Source organism: Salarias fasciatus, chromosome 13 (genome assembly GCF_902148845.1).
Source record: "Salarias fasciatus chromosome 13, fSalaFa1.1, whole genome shotgun sequence".
NCBI lineage: Eukaryota > Metazoa > Chordata > Actinopteri > Blenniiformes > Blenniidae > Salarias > Salarias fasciatus.
The window spans coordinates 23570836-23587325 of NC_043757.1; the positions used below are offsets into that span (position 1 = coordinate 23570836).

The 16490-nt window shown below is 47.9% G+C and overlaps 3 protein-coding genes across 5 annotated transcripts in view; 2 read left to right on the top strand and 1 right to left on the bottom strand.

The window, feature by feature from the left end:
- Positions 1 to 6100, top strand: part of LOC115398894 (protein phosphatase 1B-like) — a 23350-nt gene extending 17250 nt beyond the window's left edge. Inside the window, exons 6-15 of one of the 2 annotated variants that reach the window (XM_030105899.1) lie at positions 591 to 1092; positions 1290 to 1469; positions 1542 to 1687; positions 1802 to 1927; positions 2486 to 2605; positions 3765 to 3889; positions 4052 to 4253; positions 4372 to 4554; positions 4896 to 5021; positions 5104 to 6100. In XM_030105899.1, coding sequence (XP_029961759.1) covers positions 591 to 1092; positions 1290 to 1469; positions 1542 to 1687; positions 1802 to 1927; positions 2486 to 2605; positions 3765 to 3889; positions 4052 to 4253; positions 4372 to 4554; positions 4896 to 5021; positions 5104 to 5535 — 2142 coding nt within the window. In that variant the 3' untranslated portion in view covers positions 5536 to 6100. Of the gene's footprint in view, positions 1 to 590; positions 1093 to 1289; positions 1470 to 1541; positions 1688 to 1801; positions 1928 to 2485; positions 2606 to 3764; positions 3890 to 4051; positions 4254 to 4371; positions 4555 to 4895 lie in introns of both variants that reach the window. The other variant, XM_030105897.1, reaches the window with a different exon arrangement.
- On the bottom strand, positions 5529 to 11133 carry prepl (prolyl endopeptidase like). 2 transcript variants are annotated; one of them, XM_030105902.1, is made up of 15 exons: positions 10862 to 11133; positions 10471 to 10599; positions 10259 to 10325; positions 9967 to 10126; positions 9806 to 9894; positions 9579 to 9705; positions 9283 to 9499; positions 8976 to 9167; positions 8688 to 8900; positions 8388 to 8563; positions 8097 to 8313; positions 7860 to 8009; positions 7512 to 7632; positions 6369 to 6457; positions 5529 to 5783 (listed from the first exon to the last, which is right to left on the bottom strand). In XM_030105902.1, the coding sequence occupies exons 1-15, from the start codon at positions 10964 to 10966 to the stop codon at positions 5679 to 5681; spliced, it is 2157 nt and encodes a 718-aa protein (XP_029961762.1). In that variant the 5' UTR covers positions 10967 to 11133; the 3' UTR covers positions 5529 to 5678. The 2 variants fall into 2 exon arrangements, 1 of the variants encoding a protein (XP_029961762.1); XR_003932616.1 differs by lacking the exon at positions 5529 to 5783 and having other exon boundaries at positions 6430 to 6457; positions 7512 to 7676.
- Positions 11134 to 11392: 259 nt separating this feature from the next.
- The window catches only part of camkmt (calmodulin-lysine N-methyltransferase), a 112863-nt gene continuing 107765 nt past the window's right edge, over positions 11393 to 16490 (top strand). The window contains exons 1-3 of the mRNA XM_030105903.1: positions 11393 to 11606; positions 13337 to 13515; positions 13820 to 13884. Of these exons, the coding sequence (XP_029961763.1) occupies positions 11445 to 11606; positions 13337 to 13515; positions 13820 to 13884 (406 nt within the window). The 5' untranslated portion in view covers positions 11393 to 11444. The remainder of the gene's footprint in view (positions 11607 to 13336; positions 13516 to 13819; positions 13885 to 16490) is intronic.

The window sequence follows — 16490 nt, forward strand, 5'->3', positions numbered from 1 at the left end:
AAAAGACACCGTGCCAGCCACCTGCACGGTGAACGGAGGTCGCTCTTCTGAACAGGTGACCTCTCACACGTCTCTGGGCAGGCTACCATGGCTGATCTTGTGAAAGCTTCTTTTAAATTCTGAAGTATGTCACCTGCAGCTCTGCTGCTCATCCTACAAGGACAAGACGAGAATCCTCCGCTGGACCTGCAGAACAGATCAACACGCTTGTTCAAGAAGAGCCTTGAAACAGGAAGTCCTCCCGAGCTCTCGTCCTCTCCTGACCTTTGGAACTTTAGTTATTAGATCCTACATTATTCCACATTACTGCTGTTAAGAACCATGAACCAGCTCTGAGTGAAAGCAGCTCATCTCTTCGTCAGTCAGAGCAGCAGAGTTCATCACAGGACAAACACACACAGTCACACACTCATTGATTCACTAATAATTTCTCTCTCACACACAATGGACACACCATCGACCTCCCCCCTCCACACACACATCACACACACCATCCTCTTATCTTATACTCCATTGATCCTCCCCCCTCTCTCTCCCTCCCTCTCTCTCTCCCTCCCTCTATATCTCTCTCTCCCTCTCTCTCCCTCCAGAACTCTCTGACTGTCGCTCTGAATCCTCCGCTGTCAGTTTTTTTTCCTGGACCACACTATTTCGGTTCTAGCAGAGCAGCGATGAGTTTGGGGAAGTCCTCCGGGGCCAGCGTGGAGATGGGGGAGTGCACCCGGAACCCGAGCTACCGGGAGGCGGACAGCGACGGGCCGGCGGCGGCGGCGGCGGCGGGGCGCTCCAGCCCGGAGCCCGCGGCCAAGCGGCTGAGCTCGGACGCGGGGCAGGAGTACCTCCAGATCCAGCCGTACGCCGGCATGCCGAAGGAGGTGCTGCTGCGGTACTCCTCCCAGGCCCGGTACCGGGTGACCCGGGAGGTGCTGTTCTGGCTGACGGTGGCCTGCACCCTGGCGCTGGTGGGCATCACCATCGCCGTGATCGCCCTCTCCCCGGGGTGCCTGGGCTGGTGGCAGGGCTCCCCGGTCTACCAGGTCTACCCCCGCTCCTTCAAGGACTCCGACGGGGACGGGATCGGGGACCTGCGAGGTGAGAAGACACACACACACACACACACACACACACACACACACACACACACACACACACACTCACTATCCTCAAACTCAAAAGCTGGCTGTCAGCACAGATTAAAGAGTTCTCATTTCGTCATTTCAGTGAATCAGCAGTGGATTTGATCTTCCAGGTCTCTGACAGTCTCTGTCCTCGCTGTCTCTGGTCTGCAGGCATCAGGCAGCAGCTGGACCACTTCCTGTACCTGAACATCAAGTCGGTGTGGATCAGTCCCTTCTACCGCTCCCCCATGAAGGACTTCGGCTACGATGTGGAGGACTTCCGCGAAATCGACCCCATCTTTGGAACCATGCACGACTTTGAGGAGCTGCTGGCCGACATGCACAACAAAGGTGTGTGTGCTCTCAGCAGATTGGTTGTTCGTTGATGGTGACCGGTTGGTGATGTTTCCCTGTGTTCACCAGGTCTGAAGCTGATTATGGATTTCATTCCAAACCATACCAGTGACAGGCATCGCTGGTTCAACTTGAGCCGCACTAGAGATCCTTACTACGAGAATTTCTACGTCTGGACCAACTGCAATGCAACACACCCAAAGCCCAATAACTGGGTAGGCACTCCGCGTGGTTACTGATGAGTGTACAGGAAGTTCATTTGATCTGTTCTGTAAAGAAAAATCCTCCTAAGACGCTGACGAAGCGTGGTTCTCACTGCTTTTGTCCAGGTGAGCATCTTTGGGAATTCGTCATGGACGTACGACGAGGTCAGAGGACAGTGCTACCTGCACCAGTTCCTCAAAGAGCAGCCTGACCTCAACTTCAGAAACCCAGACGTCATGAAAGAGATGATTGTAAGATTACTCAAGGACACACACACACACACACACAAAACCTCAGCCACTGACTCATTTGTCCCAAAATCTGGTCTGTCATCCATGTCACGGTGTATTCAGTCCTCCTCTTGAAGTTGTTAACGACAACTGATAATTGATTAGTTCACCAGATGTATCGTTAGTTTCTGAAGCCTGAAGCCTGATATGTTGTTGACACTCACTGAGCTGAGGGCTGATAAAATGTTCAAATGGCTGTAAAACACAGAAACATTTATCCCACACTGGATAAAGTAATGAAGTCTTTTTGCACTGTGGAAACACTGTCAACACGTTTCAGATCCTTTGTTACCTCACAAAGTAATACACAACAAACAGATTACACAAAAACTTAGAGTAGTTAATCATTGTGTTTTATCTGCTGCTGCACAGCACAAAGTACAGGAGGGTGAAAGGAAGCCTGGGACTTCTTTATCTTGTTTATAACCGATCATCGTTTGGTAATGAACATGAAATAACACTCAGCCTCGAGGAGTGCTGTCCACGCCGCCCACCTGTTTTATCTGGTTTATTTTGTAGGATATCGTTAAATTCTGGCTGGACAAGGGAGTGGACGGGTTCCGGATGGACGCAGTGAAGCACATCCTGGAGGCCGAACACCTGAGGGACGAACCTCAGGTGGATCCAAACAAACCACCCGTGAGTGTTCACCCCGATCACCACCACCCCCCGCTAACTGCAAAACAGCCGCTGAAAGTGGCTTCCACGCTCTCCCCTCACACTGAGAGTCGCTCCCAGGTTCAAGGCCGTCCTGTCAGGTGTTTGGAACATGTGTTTGGACCGGTGTCAGGTCCAGGGTGTCCCATCTCTCCCCTCGGTCCACTGGGATGGACTCCAGCCTCCTGACGCCTTGAATTACATAAAAATAGCAAAGTGTTGTTGGATGGATTTATTGCTTACAGGTTTAATGTTTAATTTGAAATTGCACACTAAGCTCACTTAGTGTGCCGTAGTTTACAGTTTCTTTTTTTTTTTTATCTGTAATAAATTTTATAACTCCTGACATTCAAAGGCCTGATTGAAATAATCTTTGGCATGAAAGCGACACCGTGGGCCGAGGCAGGGCTTCCCGCCGTCAGAACAAACGGAACGTAACGGAGAGCGGAGTGAGAGGGCTCGCACTGTGCATGACTATCACTTATCGCTTATCTCTGGCTTAAATATCAGGGTCATGTTGTGCCCTTCTGGAGAAAATGCCCCTCCTGGAATTCAAAGGTCCATGATACGCGCCGAGTTAAGCTCGGCAAGAAAGAGTTTTGGTTCCACAGAGGCGGCAGTTATTTCTCACAGAGGAAAGATTAGTAGAAAAGCAGCATATTTCAGTGGATTAGGAAGTGACTGGGATTTACTCACCACAGCAGAGTGATGCTCGAACACTGGGACTGACTCATCCACTTACGCCTGACCGAGAGACATCCCACCGAAATTTACACATTCATCCGATGTCGACATGAAATTTAGAGCGAAGCAGCGACACGATTTGTTCCCACACTGAAATCAAGCGCGATGATAATATCTGAATGGAGATAAGGAGACTTTATAACAGCCTTGGATACGACTTAGTGAGTTATCGTTACTGCTTTACTTGTAATTAAAGCTGTAAAGTCGGGGCGGGGTGCAGTTTACAGCCTGTGGGATGAATAGTTCAGTGAGAGCAGAGTTGGCTCAGTGGCTTTTGAGTTCAGTGCTAATTTGCTAGCGTTTGGTTTTGGCCTGCGGGCCTCATGTTTGACACCTCTGCACTAAAACTACTTGAACATGCCTGAAGCTGCATCACCTCCAACGTGCTTCATCCTAGGAGCTGGTCACCACAGAGTGGGATCTCCACAGCGACTACACCACCAGCCAGGTGGGCCTGCACGACCTCCTCAGGACCTTCAGGGCAGAGATAGACAACTACAGCCGCGAGCCCGGCCGATACAGGTTTGACCGGCGTTTGATGCTTTTGACAGTTTCAAGGTTAAGATTAACTGAGCTTGTTTGGAAGATACGTTTGTCATCTTGTTGTTTATTGCATCATGCATTGATTTATTCTGTAAGACAAATGGATGTTTCTGCATTGTGACACACACTTCTGCGCTCCAGGTTCATGGTGACAGAGTCGTACGACTATGACGAGGTGTGGAAGACCATGATGTATTACAGCACGAGCCTGGTTCGGGAGAGCGACTTCCCCTTCAACTTTTACCTGCTGGACCTGCCTCACAACAAAAGCGGGCTGTGGGCTAAAGAGCTGGTGAACCTGTGGATGTCCAACATGCCCAAGGGAAAGTGGCCCAACTGGGTGGTGAGTCCACGCAGACGCCGTCATCTCTCCCCTTTGTCTGCTGTTGCAAAAAACCATTAATTCCACCCTGCTTTCCCATCTTCATGACCTTTGTCCGTTCTCATCCTCCGTCACCAAGGTTGGGAACCACGACAGACCTCGAATTTCCACCAGTGCCGGTCCCGATAAAGTCCGCGTCATCAACATGCTGCTGCTCACGCTCCCCGGCACGGCCACCACCTACTACGGCGAGGAGATCGGCATGCAGAACATCAACATCACCGACAGTCAGATACAGGACCCCGCTGGAAAATACAACTCAGTCAGTTCTGCGCGCGCGCACACAAACAAAACACCTGGAAATTGATTCAGCTATAGTTTATGTGGTGTATTGTACATTCAGAATGGCTGGGAGACAATAGAGAAAACGACCAAGGACATGGAAAACACAAAAAAGTTATAAACAAATATATGGATTTTAATATTTTTGACATTATAGGAAACAGGAAGGAAGAGTGTAGAAATTAAAAGTCACGGTGTCATAAATATCGACACTACTAAATACAACCTGGAAGAATGACTGAACATCTGAACACTGGGATCCGCTGGCACTTTGCTGAACATCTGGAGAGGTTCACCCCGTTTCCTGTTCTTCCTCTGCAGAGTTTAAGTCGGGACCCGGAGAGGTCTCCCATGCAGTGGAATGACGACGTGAACGCCGGCTTCAGCAGCGGCGCCAACAGCACCTGGCTGCCCGTGCACCCCAACTACAGAACCCTCAACGTGGAGGTAGGAGAACGCTCGGGCAGATCGTCACCTCTGCACTTGGTTTCCTTCACTGAGGCGCTCTCTCCCGCTCCTCGCCGTGCAGGCCCAGATGCAGGACGACACGTCCGTGCTGGCCCAGTACCGCTTCCTGAACCGGCTGCGGAGCTCGGAGCTGCCGCTGAACCGCGGCTGGTTCTGCTACGTGCACGCCGACGCCCAGGTCTTCTCCTACCTCAGGGAGTTCGACGGGCTGCAGCGGGCGTACCTCATGGTGATGAACTTCGGGGAGAAATCCGCAGTCACGGATCTCTCCTCTTTCCCCGAGTTCCCCGAGCGGCTGAAGGTCCTGATCAGCACGAGCCACCAAAACAGTGGGAGGGAGTTCCCAAAGTCTCAGATCTTGACCGAACCGGGAGAGGGTTTGATGATCCGGTACTCAACCGACACCCGCTTCAACCCGAACCACCAAGGAGAGTGCTACATCTCTGAGAAGGCCTGCTATCTGGAGTTCATTGACATCCTGTACAAGTGCTGATGGATACCGTCACAGCTTCACAGCAGCAGGAAGCTACATAAAGATCACCATTATGTCTGAGTCAGCCACGTTTTCTTCAGTCACTGCTGTTTTTAAAGGTTGAGGCCTCTTCCCTGCCGAGGCAGCGAGCTTCTATCTCTGGATCAGGAGGATCTCCTGTTGGTATTTAGCGATCTCCTCCTCTTGCGTGAAGGTCGAGGAAGGTCCAGACCCAGCTCTGTGTACAAGAATGCCAACTTGAGGGCTTCCTGTATCGGAGAGAAAGAACACTTACCCATCAATCGCTAAAAACCAACAATTATCTTCTTAAAGTGAGGAAACGGTTCAATGAAAAGTGAAATGGTTTTAAATCAGTGAGACGCAAAACATATTTAACTGCAGTTTATCCGGTTTATGTAATAAATAAATGCATCCAGCAATCACTGTAAAGACACTCTGCATTTGTTTTTGCACAGTTTAAACATTTTGGAAGAGCTTGTGTATTTTTTTTAACTGAAATTAAATTTGTGGCGTTCCAAACAAGTTTGTTAAAACCTGTTGATTAAACAAAAACTGTACTTTGAAAGTCAAAGGCTGAAAGTTGCCAGGTGTCTGTGTAGTTAATAATATTCCACATGGACTTTAAACTCATTCCGAGACCTGGAACAGCGCGTGCTCCCCTGGGGAAAACAGGTCTGCTCATTATGAAGAGTTTTCATGTTCCGCTTTTGCTTTTTGCATCAATCATGTTCTTGCATTTCTTGCACGTTTTACCAGTTAATAGAGTTGAAGGTGATCGTTCAACACAGTGGAAAAAGTTCTGCATGTCTTCCAGTTTCAGGGGGATTTCTTACCTCCTCCAGCAGCTGTTCGAAATCTTCTGGTCCGTGATGATTTGCCCCGGGTTGAATATTCAAAACTATGCTGGGCGCCGGTTCACACTCTAACAGAGAAGTGAGGGAGGGGAAAATTTTCTTAAAAAAAAAAAAAAGAACACCTGTCTTTTCTACATCTTTTCATTCATTCATCGTCCTTCTCAGCCCCTTCCAAACTATCCAGCGCTTCCTGTCTCGGCGGTACGAAGTGCTCCACCAGTGCGGTCTTGACCTTGACAGCTCCCAGTCTGCGGCGCCTAATCTCTGGCTCTGCGCCGATACTCTATCTCTTTACCATGCTAATGGGCCGGCCCACCCGCCTGCATGTGTCTGTGCCATCAGCACTTTATCAAAGGCTCCGGAGAACAGGGAGGGAAAGATTAGAGAGACATACACACACACACACACACACACACGTACACACACTTAAGCAGAGAGAGAGGTGTAAATAAGGAGTACCACCAACGTGGTGAAGGAAGATTATAAGTGAGAGGGAAAAGGAGCCTGTCTGAGGGGAAATGAGAGCAATTAGCTGACACACACACACACACACACACACACACACACAAGGTGACCTATGCTATAGTTTGGTCATGAACTTCAGATGTTGTTAGCGCTTCCCCAGACAGAAAACACACACGCACGGCTCCCGCTGCCTCTCCTGACACACGCATTGACACCACTACTGGGAGGCGACCCCACACCGGTAAAACCTCGGACAATGCAGAAACTGCACGCTCAAAAAAAAAAAAAAAAAAAGAGCAGAGACGGAAAAAAGCACACACACACACACACACACGCGCATATCAATCCAAATTCTCAATGTTGCAAACTTCACGTTCAGCTGGCATCAGTTTTGGTGCTGGAGTGCATCTCTTCTGTTCACTCTCCACCTTTCATGCATGAACTCCCATAAACAAAATGATTATTCTAATGGTATGAATCAGAGTAACTGAAACTAAATATTTACAACTGAGCAAAAAAAAAAAAAGGGACTGGAAGAAAAAAATGACCATAAATAGAACAAATATTTCAATTATAATAGAAAGACTGAAAGTTAAAAAAATCACAGTCCAGTCAGTGTATTCCTTCTCTATGTTACAGATCATGTGTGGAACATACCTGGGTTTGTGCTGGTGTGTGTGTGGACGGCCTTCTTGAGCAGCTGTGTGTATTTGAGGACCCCTGCCAGAGGAACCCTGGCGTCTCCGCTGTAGGCCGTCAGCAGCATGGACGGATAACGCTGTCCCACACAAGCACAAGCGCGCCGACAGTTTACATCTGATACTGAGCAAAAGATGATAAAAACAATGATTCTGTTTCAACATTTCAGCAAAAATTTAATTCAAAATAAAATTCCCATTTACAGCATTATGAATAATAGATCTTAGAACCACAACCCCAAGGTCTGAGTTTTCATCTCTCTGTAGAGTTTTCGTTGAACCGGTGCAGTTTGCGTGGTCCGTTCACCTGAGGAGTGATGTTCTGAAGAGGACAGTAGGAGGCTATGATACTTCTATGCTCTGGGCTTTTCTCCGGGTCGCCCCATTCATCTGCATCCTCTAATGTTAGTGGCAGGCTTCGGTCCTCCATGGTTCCCAAGACATCCAAGAAAGGCGCCTGAACACAGAAAAAAACACTTATTTTGGTGACTTTTTATGAGTTGGACAGAAAAAAAAAAAGCAGTGGAAAGCTTGGAGATGTCACCTGCAGTGCGACAGACTGCAGCAGGCCGGGCTGCCTGTTGCACAGCGCCCCCACTGGCACGGCCCCGGCACTGCAGGCCGAGAGCGCGGTGAGCGACGGAGCCGAGACGCCTGCAGAGAAGAGATGAAGGAGGCAGGACCGAAGGTCCTCCACTCCCTTCTGCTTCCCCTCCACACGAGCCTGCCTGTGCCAAGAGAGGCCTCGCTCTCCTCCACCCCTGTGTACGCCGAAGAAAAAGGATGTGAAAAACAAACTGCAGCAAAGTGTGTATTTTTAGAGATGACGGATGACCTGACGTGGCAGTAGGCCAGAGCCCAGCCCTGCTCCAGCAGCAGCCTCGCCTCTGGACTGAAGTCCATGTTGAGATCTCTGCCATAAGCTCCGTACACACTGACCAGCAGTGGCGCCTGGGATAAACCCTCCACAGGCTCCGCATGAAGCAGCGTGATGGGCACCAACGTACCGTCCTGCAGAGAGAGGACACAACGCACCGTTTTAAAACGGCCACTGCAATGATGATTGTTTTTAATAAAGGTATTTATGTTTTCAGAGAAGGAGAAAAAACGCTGATGATCTGTGCTCGTTTCTCACCGGGCTGCAGGCTTCCAAGCGCGTGGTGAAGAATTCGGCTGGACTCCGTGAGGACGATCCATCTCCGCCGCCTGATAACAGGAGGCCGCCGTCAGGGTGCAGACGGTAGGCCGCCGGAGGGCGAGCTGGAGAGGAGATCAGGAACTCCAACGTCTCCTGTTGATCTGCCAAGCCCGGTTTCTGGATCTCAATGGCACAAGCCCAGGAAGGGAGCTGGGGTGTCAGACATGAATAAATAAAACTGGAACAGAACCAAGTCAAAATGAATGACTAAAAGTAGATCCTTACCTGAACTGTGTACGCTTCCTTGCCATCAGTGAGGGGAACGACTATCAGGACAAGCTGACTGAGCGGCGTTCTGGCGACCAGCACACAATGGTCCCCCACAACGTCCATGTCTCTGATCACAGTGCCGGGATCAGGGGAAAACAAAGAGACCCAGGACGGCAAGGACGTCCCTGACAGAGGGGCCGTCACAACCTAGAGAGCAAACATAAATCTCCTCACTTGAACGGAATAAAAACGCGCAATTTTGATACCAAACAGCAGCAATTTGCTACTTCTAATAAATACATCTATTTACACAGAGCTGTACCTGATATTCTTGTCCAGGCCCTGTGTTGGCCAGGATAATAAGCTGTCCTTTCCAGTGTTCCACGTGGTACAGGAGGCCCTGCTGGCGGGGCTGAACCACAGCCGGCTCAACCCGGGGTGTTGATAAGCGACTGATCAGCACCTCCGAACTGGTCCTGCTGTTGCAGCTGATGGTCAGGATCTGTCGGTCTCTGGACAGGGAGACCTCCACAAACACGCTGGGAGGACGGCAGAGTTTTAGCTAGCAGCGCTGTGGGAGCAGGGCCGGCTTTTACGCGTCACGTTGCGAACACTTACTCAGGCGAAGTTTCCTCGTACACGCAGGTTATCCTGCTTCCACCGGAGGTCAGCTCCAAACGAAACACTGCACTCGATCGCAAATCCTCCAGAGCCGTGTAAAACAAGACGTCATCCGATGCCCATTCTTTGCGCGCAAACAGAAACAATGATTCAAACTTTAGTTCAGAGATCCATGTCAAAACTGGAAAAATTCATGAGTGGCAGCAGAAAAGTGTCACATTTACCAAAAGTGAAGACCTTGTCCAGTGTGAGCCTGATGTGACGGGAGCCCAGAGGGAGTAGATGTTTCTCTTCCAGTCTCACAACCACACACCTGACACAATAAAAGCACATCATGTGTGTCATAACACCACCAGACGATTCCTTACAGTTTATCCTAATTTACCTGAGCTTTTCACTGCGGCTACATTTTAACGTCGCAGCGAGGTGCTTCTCCTTCGGGGACAGACGTACTCTCTGGAGTGACCAGTGAAGCCTCTCTTCATTCTGGAAACCCGTCTCCTCCTCTCCTCCAGTGACTTCTCCTAAATCTAACACCTGCTCACCTGTAGACCCACAAATGAGTCATTAAATACAAACTACAAAGTCACAGTCACTCATAATGGATTACACATTCAAAGCTGCAGGCACTGAATGTGCTTATCTCTTTAAAAACAGAAACACGTGTTTCTGCTTACTCTGTTGGTTGTTAAATCTGTAGATGCCATCATTTTCAATGACATACACATGGTGATGTCCATGGATCTGTTACAAAAATAAGACAAGAAATTGACAGTCTGTGCTGAAGTGAATGTCGACATCTGCCTCAGTTTCATCTCTTTGCAAATGGTAAACTTTGGGAAAGTATTGAAAGTCATAATGAATGTTCTTAAATAAAAACGAGTCTTACCACTGTGTGATCTGCTGTATTTGAAAACCTGTGATATGTTGCCTCCAGTCTCCTCCTGAAATATTTCTGCGCGTCCTTGTACCTCTCCAGTACAGAGCTGGAGCGATCAGCGGATGAGGATGAAGTGTCCTGAAACCCAACATCACAGCAAATCATGAAATAGGTTCGAATGACTGGAACCTGAGCTCAGAAAGTCATTATTATTCCAATTAAAAAGCTTTACTGTGAGTCAAAGCAAGGCAGGAATAAAGTTGAATTTGAATTAGAGGAGCATGATGCTTTGGTTTTTCTAACTTTTTGTTTTGACTTTGAAAAAAAAGAAAGAAAAATGTATCTATATATACACCCCACACACGCGCGCTTGATAAATAAATCAACTAGACACTCTTACCGACGTGTAGCTTCGCTGCACAGACGAGCACAGCCTCGGTATCCGTCTGTAAATTGCAATCTGAGCTGGTGTGAAGAGGCGAAGAGACGAGAGGAGGACGGCCATTGAGACGATCTAATGGCTGATCAGATCAGAAACCCATGACGCTCTCAACAGCTAAATGCCATTGGACGTTTCAAGTTCGACGAATAAATATCGCATGTAGCCTTTTAGCGGGTCTCTATTGTCGATAAATCGTCTGCTATTAGCAATTACAACGCACGTGCATGATTTCCTAAACAAACCCTGTCAGGCTGATGACGTGACATCAACACCAGCCCAAAGTAATCAATGCCAGACACTCATTCCGAGGTTCTAGAGTAGAAAATCGAGCCGTGGGAGCATCGGTGATCTGCACGCGAGCCTGCAGAGGCGTGTGTGTACGGAAGTAGCATTCTGGGTAACAGGTGATCACCGTCAAGTCGTGTCTTTTTTTTTTCTTTTCTTTTTTTAAGAAGACGGTTTCTTTTAGTTTTGCGGCGCTGCTACCGATAACTGTGAACGCTGTACGGCCGGGGGAGTTTGTCTGTAACCACAGACTGAGATGGAGAGGAATTCCATCGGCGCCACAGAGAAGACCGAGCCGGCTTCAGTTCCTCTGAGGGAAAAAGCTCAGCTCGACACCTCCGGAGCAGATTCCCCAGACCCACGGAAGGTAAACGGCGGTGCCGGTGTCGCCCGAGCCCGATGGACCCTGCTGAGACAGGTACGGTTCCTCTCAATGAGCCTCACATGGGTTTTGTTGTAATACGTGCCGCTTCTTGAGCATCTTTGGATTTGAATCGCAGTACATACTGTTCATCTCCATGGAGGTGATTAGAGGTGTGTTTATGTGAAGACATCAACACAGCCAGCCTTTCTCACTGAAGACCTGATCTCCCCCTGCAAAGCATGTTTTCTTTAATATCCATGTATCATAGAGGAGAACAAGGTATAATTGTTCTGGATGGACCTCAGTTTGGACCTGAGACCAGTTGCACTGAGTCCGTCTCCACTCCCACCATGCCACTGGCTTTTCTGATGAGTTTGCTGAACCTGCTGGTGTCGGCCACCCTCAGCCAGCTGCCCCAGCATGCAACAGTACAGGGGACAGCTGGCCACTACAGACTCACACAACACCTAAATACACTGTCACTGGCTTGTTTGTAAAATTCAGCTTGATTCTCTGTGATAAATCATTTTGTCTCAGTATTTGAACTCTTTAATGAATTGTCCTCTCTGTGTGGATCAGGCCAACACAGAAATCGCCTCAGCAAGCTGTATCCCCCTTTGCTATTCATCATTGTCTCTGCTGGGCTGTTCCTGGAGAAAGCCAGAGGGCTTTTGCATTTTGCCATACATGGACAAAATCTAGACCTTGTACTGTGCTGACAAGAAGAGCTCCCTGCAATGGGGCCATGAAGTGTTCTTCACTCTGCTGTTGGCACAGCAATGAACTCCCAGTACAGCTGAACGACAGGCAGACTCACATATTTATTTATTTGTAATTGAAAGCCTTGATATTGGCATCTAAATGGGTAGATTTAGGTTTGTTCAAAACGTACTGATACAATCACTGATAAAGTTTGAACAATGACTAATTTGTTAAAGAAAAGTAATAAGGTAACTCAAATATTGAAAGAATTCAGTGAAACTACATTTAAAACATTATCAATAACAATAGACATATCTGATGACTAAGTATGTCAGAATAATACACATTCATTGACAAACAAATCCCTTCATCCATCCTCCATAACAGAAGGTTCATGAGGGCTTCTGGTCTTTCCTGAGTGACATTGAGTGAAATGCTAGATTCGCTCTGGGGTTGTTGGCTTGTACAACACATGGCAGATACAAAGATGAGCAATCATAAACTTCCAAACACATTTAGACTTGTGTGTTTCAGGTCTCTGCCTGCTGTGGCATACTGGACTCCACCGACAGAATTTTTTTAGAACCTCACTGAGGACATAAGTGTTGAAATGTAGGTGTGCTGAACCAGGGAGAGGGTTAAAACATGGCGGACAGGGCCAATCCACTGAGATGAATAATTTAGAGTCAGTAGGAGGTAAGGGAGCCAGGCTACTGTGAAAACACACATACAAATATAATGCAAAACATGGGATTTTGACCTCAACCTTGCTCTTGTGAGGCCACACTAATAACTATTGCTGCCCTGGAAATAAACTGTTAAATCAATTACCGTTTCAATATATTGTGTATTACCAGATTCTTATCATGTGTGGTAGTAAAGATGTGCAAGGTGGAACAGTGGGTTAGCACTCTCATCTCCTAGTTGGAGGATCCTCAGTTTGGAGCCACACTCAACCTTCTCTCTGTTTGACTAAACCCTGCAAAACAAACAGGTCTTATTAATCCTGCACAGATTCTGACAGTGACTGATGCCTGAAGGATTCTTGCTGAATATTGACTGTGTTGTTGCTTGTGTCTCAGGTGTTGCGTCAGAAGCAGGCGGACAGTCCCGAGGTCAAACAGGTGTCTGTTCGCAGGTTTGCCACGTTTGACCTTTTCAGCAGGAAGAGGCTGACGGGACACGAGCACAGCGATACCTCAGATGGCCAGTGGGTGGAGTACACAAGTGTCTCCTTTCCTGACTGCAGTGCCTTACTCAGGTACTCACACACTTGAATGGGCTGGACTCTAGTTTCTTGCCGGCACCAGGAGAAAGCACAACACAAAGGGTTATTTTCTTACACTTCAGACCACTGTTTAAAGTCCTCGATTATATTTAGATTTTAAAGATAAGCTTAAAAATATGTGGTTAAAATGTTTTCAAATGTCCCTTTAGCTGACTCAGAAATGTCAACTTTTAACATGTGATATAAAATGTGTTATTTCCAGTGTTCTTATGTGAAAATGCTCAGAAAACTACTGTTATTGTATTTCCTTTTAACATCTTTCTCCTTTGTATCTCAGGGATAATCTGGGTCCTCTCAGAGTCAATGAAGTGCTCAACAGTTTTGACAACACCGGTAATGTCTGTAAGTACAACTTGAACCCGTTGTTCATGACGTGTTGGTGAGTTTATGCATGTTATTGTGTCACCGACGGAGTTCGTTTTACTCAAACTGCTCCTCGGCTTTTATCCTTGACACCCTCGCAGACACAACAAGTTTGGGTTAACCTCATGCTGTGTGCTGTTAGTGTTTGATTGATGGTTTGATGCAGGTGGTTTGATTCCATCTCTTTGAACGGGAGTGTGTCTCTTGTGCGCCTTCCACAACAGTTTATCATGTACTCATTCCTCCCAACTACCTTCAGACGCCCTTTGGAGGGAAAGTGGGCTGCAGTCTTCTTATTGCTTCAGCCGACAGTGATGAGTGGTTTGGGAGAAAAGGAAAGAACATGACTCAAACAGGGATTTGCACATGCTCTATGATATGGTGCGGCGCCGTGGCAGCCTTCTCTCTGACCTTCAGCTCTGAAGTGCCACGCTTGATTGAGTTTACTTCTGATTTTAGTTTTTTTTTTTTTTTTTTTTTTTTTCAGTTCACTTTCTTCCTACTTTGTACGATCACTATTCAGATGTTTCGGCAGTCTATATTAAGTCAGACAGTGTCAATAGTGTCTGATTTGAAGTGATTAGTAACCGTTTTTTTTTTGGTGGAGGTTCTTCCCCACTAACACGTGATGGGTCGGGAAAGGTCGCAGGTCACCGTTAACCAGCCAGATGGTTCCAGAGGAGTCGGGGTCAGAGGTGACCATCCTGACTCGGAGCTACTTCACTGCACATTGGAACTGGACTATAGTCCAAGTCCTGACAGAGTGAAATGGCAACTCCCATTACAACCCGCCAGAATGAGTAATCCTTCTCATTACAAGGCGGGAGGATCAATACTGTCTCAATACAAATTAAGAGATCAGGTTGTGTCACTCCAATACTTTCCGCCATCCTCATTCAACCCTTTATTCTTTCTTCCTTGTAGAATAAAACTGTCAGTGGCATAAAGGCTTCCTCCTTCAGACATCTCCAGCTACTTACCCCCTTATCCGCATTCCTCTTTCTCAATTTGCCCCTCTCGCCGCTGCTCCTCTTTCTTCCTCCCGCCCCTGCATCCCTCTGTTCTCCCAGCTGGAGTCATGCTTGGCCAGATGGGTAACTGAGTTCCTGACTTGGCCAGTGGATTAGCACAGCCGGAGATGAGAGCGCAGAGGAGGGGAGAGGGGGGGGGAGAAGGGGGAGATGGTGGGTGGGCATGCCAGAGGTGGATCGTGTGTGTGTGTGTGTGTGTGTGTGTGTGTGTGTGCGTGCGTGTGCGTGAAGGAGTGGAGAGCCACAGCGAAGGGGACCTCGTTCCTCAAACAATAGGGCAGCCATCTCCCTCCTGTTCTCCATCTCATGTTTGGGACTAGTAATGCGTGAGATCAATTAGGATTGGTTGAGAGGAGGCTCTGAAAGGCCCAGAGGTGACCCTGTCAGAGCTCTGGGGTATATTTTCGAGGGTGGGGATGAAGAGAAACCCCTCTAAATACACAAACACACACACTCACACACACACACACACTGAGGTATTTGTGCTCCTCACAAAGATATACAGTCATGAACAATGCTGCTAAAATCTACTGTGACTGTGCTAATAAACACATTCATGTCAGCCTCCATCACACCCTCTCCACCTTTCCTGCTGCCTTGATAATCCTCCACCCCTGAGGTGTGGACAAGCTCAAATCCTGGGGGTCCTTGTCCTCCTGAATAGCGGGCTAAAAAGCCTGGCCGGATTAGCACGCCGCCTCCAAAATGTGTGGACTCAGCTTAAAATTGCTACCCCCCCTCCCAGCAGGACCCTCTCTCCTGGCTATTGTGTCTCCAGCACGACTGTGCACGTACGTGAACAATATGTTGATTCTTGAGGTGGAGATAAGCTGGAGTCAATGGTTTCATTTCAGGACTTGAGGAGCAGGCATGGCGTGAGGATTTTAGGAAATTGAAAGTGGATGTTAGAGGAGAGAACATTCGGCTGTTTGAGTTCCCAGACAACACTCTAATATGATACAACCCTGTCCCACCTTGTTCACCTCCCATGGCTCGGAGATGCAGGTGGAACTGTCAGAAATGTCCGCCTTCGCCCAGGTGACGGGTGACCGTCACCTGTTGTTGCATAAATAGAAATCGCTCCCTCTGGTGGGAAACCAGAGGTCAAAAAGTGACATTTTTCACTCGTTATTCCTCCTCAATACATGATCGGGCCGAGCTCTTTCACTTTGAACTATTTGAACTCTGAACTTGCGACCTTCCTGCTTCTTTGGCCGGCGGCGGGTGAGAAAGCTTTGTACACTTGTTTGGAGATTTAGCGGCGCTTGTTTCCTGAAAGGGGGTCAGGATTTTGGAGCACAATACAGACCCTTTGGGGGATGGCAGACTTAAGTGTGTGTGGACTGTGTAAAACGCACAAACTGAAAATCCCAACATTTATCCCATTAATGATGATATTTACATTGAAGCCACCTGGATTTCTTTTAGTTTTACTTAAACTTTTCACATCTGGCAGTTCTTCAACACGACTTTGTGTTTTTGACAAATGATTGACCTCTGAGTGAATCTCGTCTGTGATTGGACAGTCGGACGTCCTGGGGATCGCAGGATGAC

Coding starts and splice junctions, on each gene's coding strand:
- prepl (XM_030105902.1), bottom strand. CDS start 10,966: ATGGCCGTCCTCCTCTCGTCTCTTCGCCTCTTCACACCAGCTCAGATT. Junction 9,168..9,282: donor GGCCTGGACAAGAATATCAG/GTACAGCTCTGT, acceptor TTTGCTCTCTAG/GTTGTGACGGCCCCTCTGTC. Junction 8,564..8,687: donor GCTTGGAAGCCTGCAGCCCG/GTGAGAAACGAG, acceptor CTCTCTCTGCAG/GACGGTACGTTGGTGCCCAT.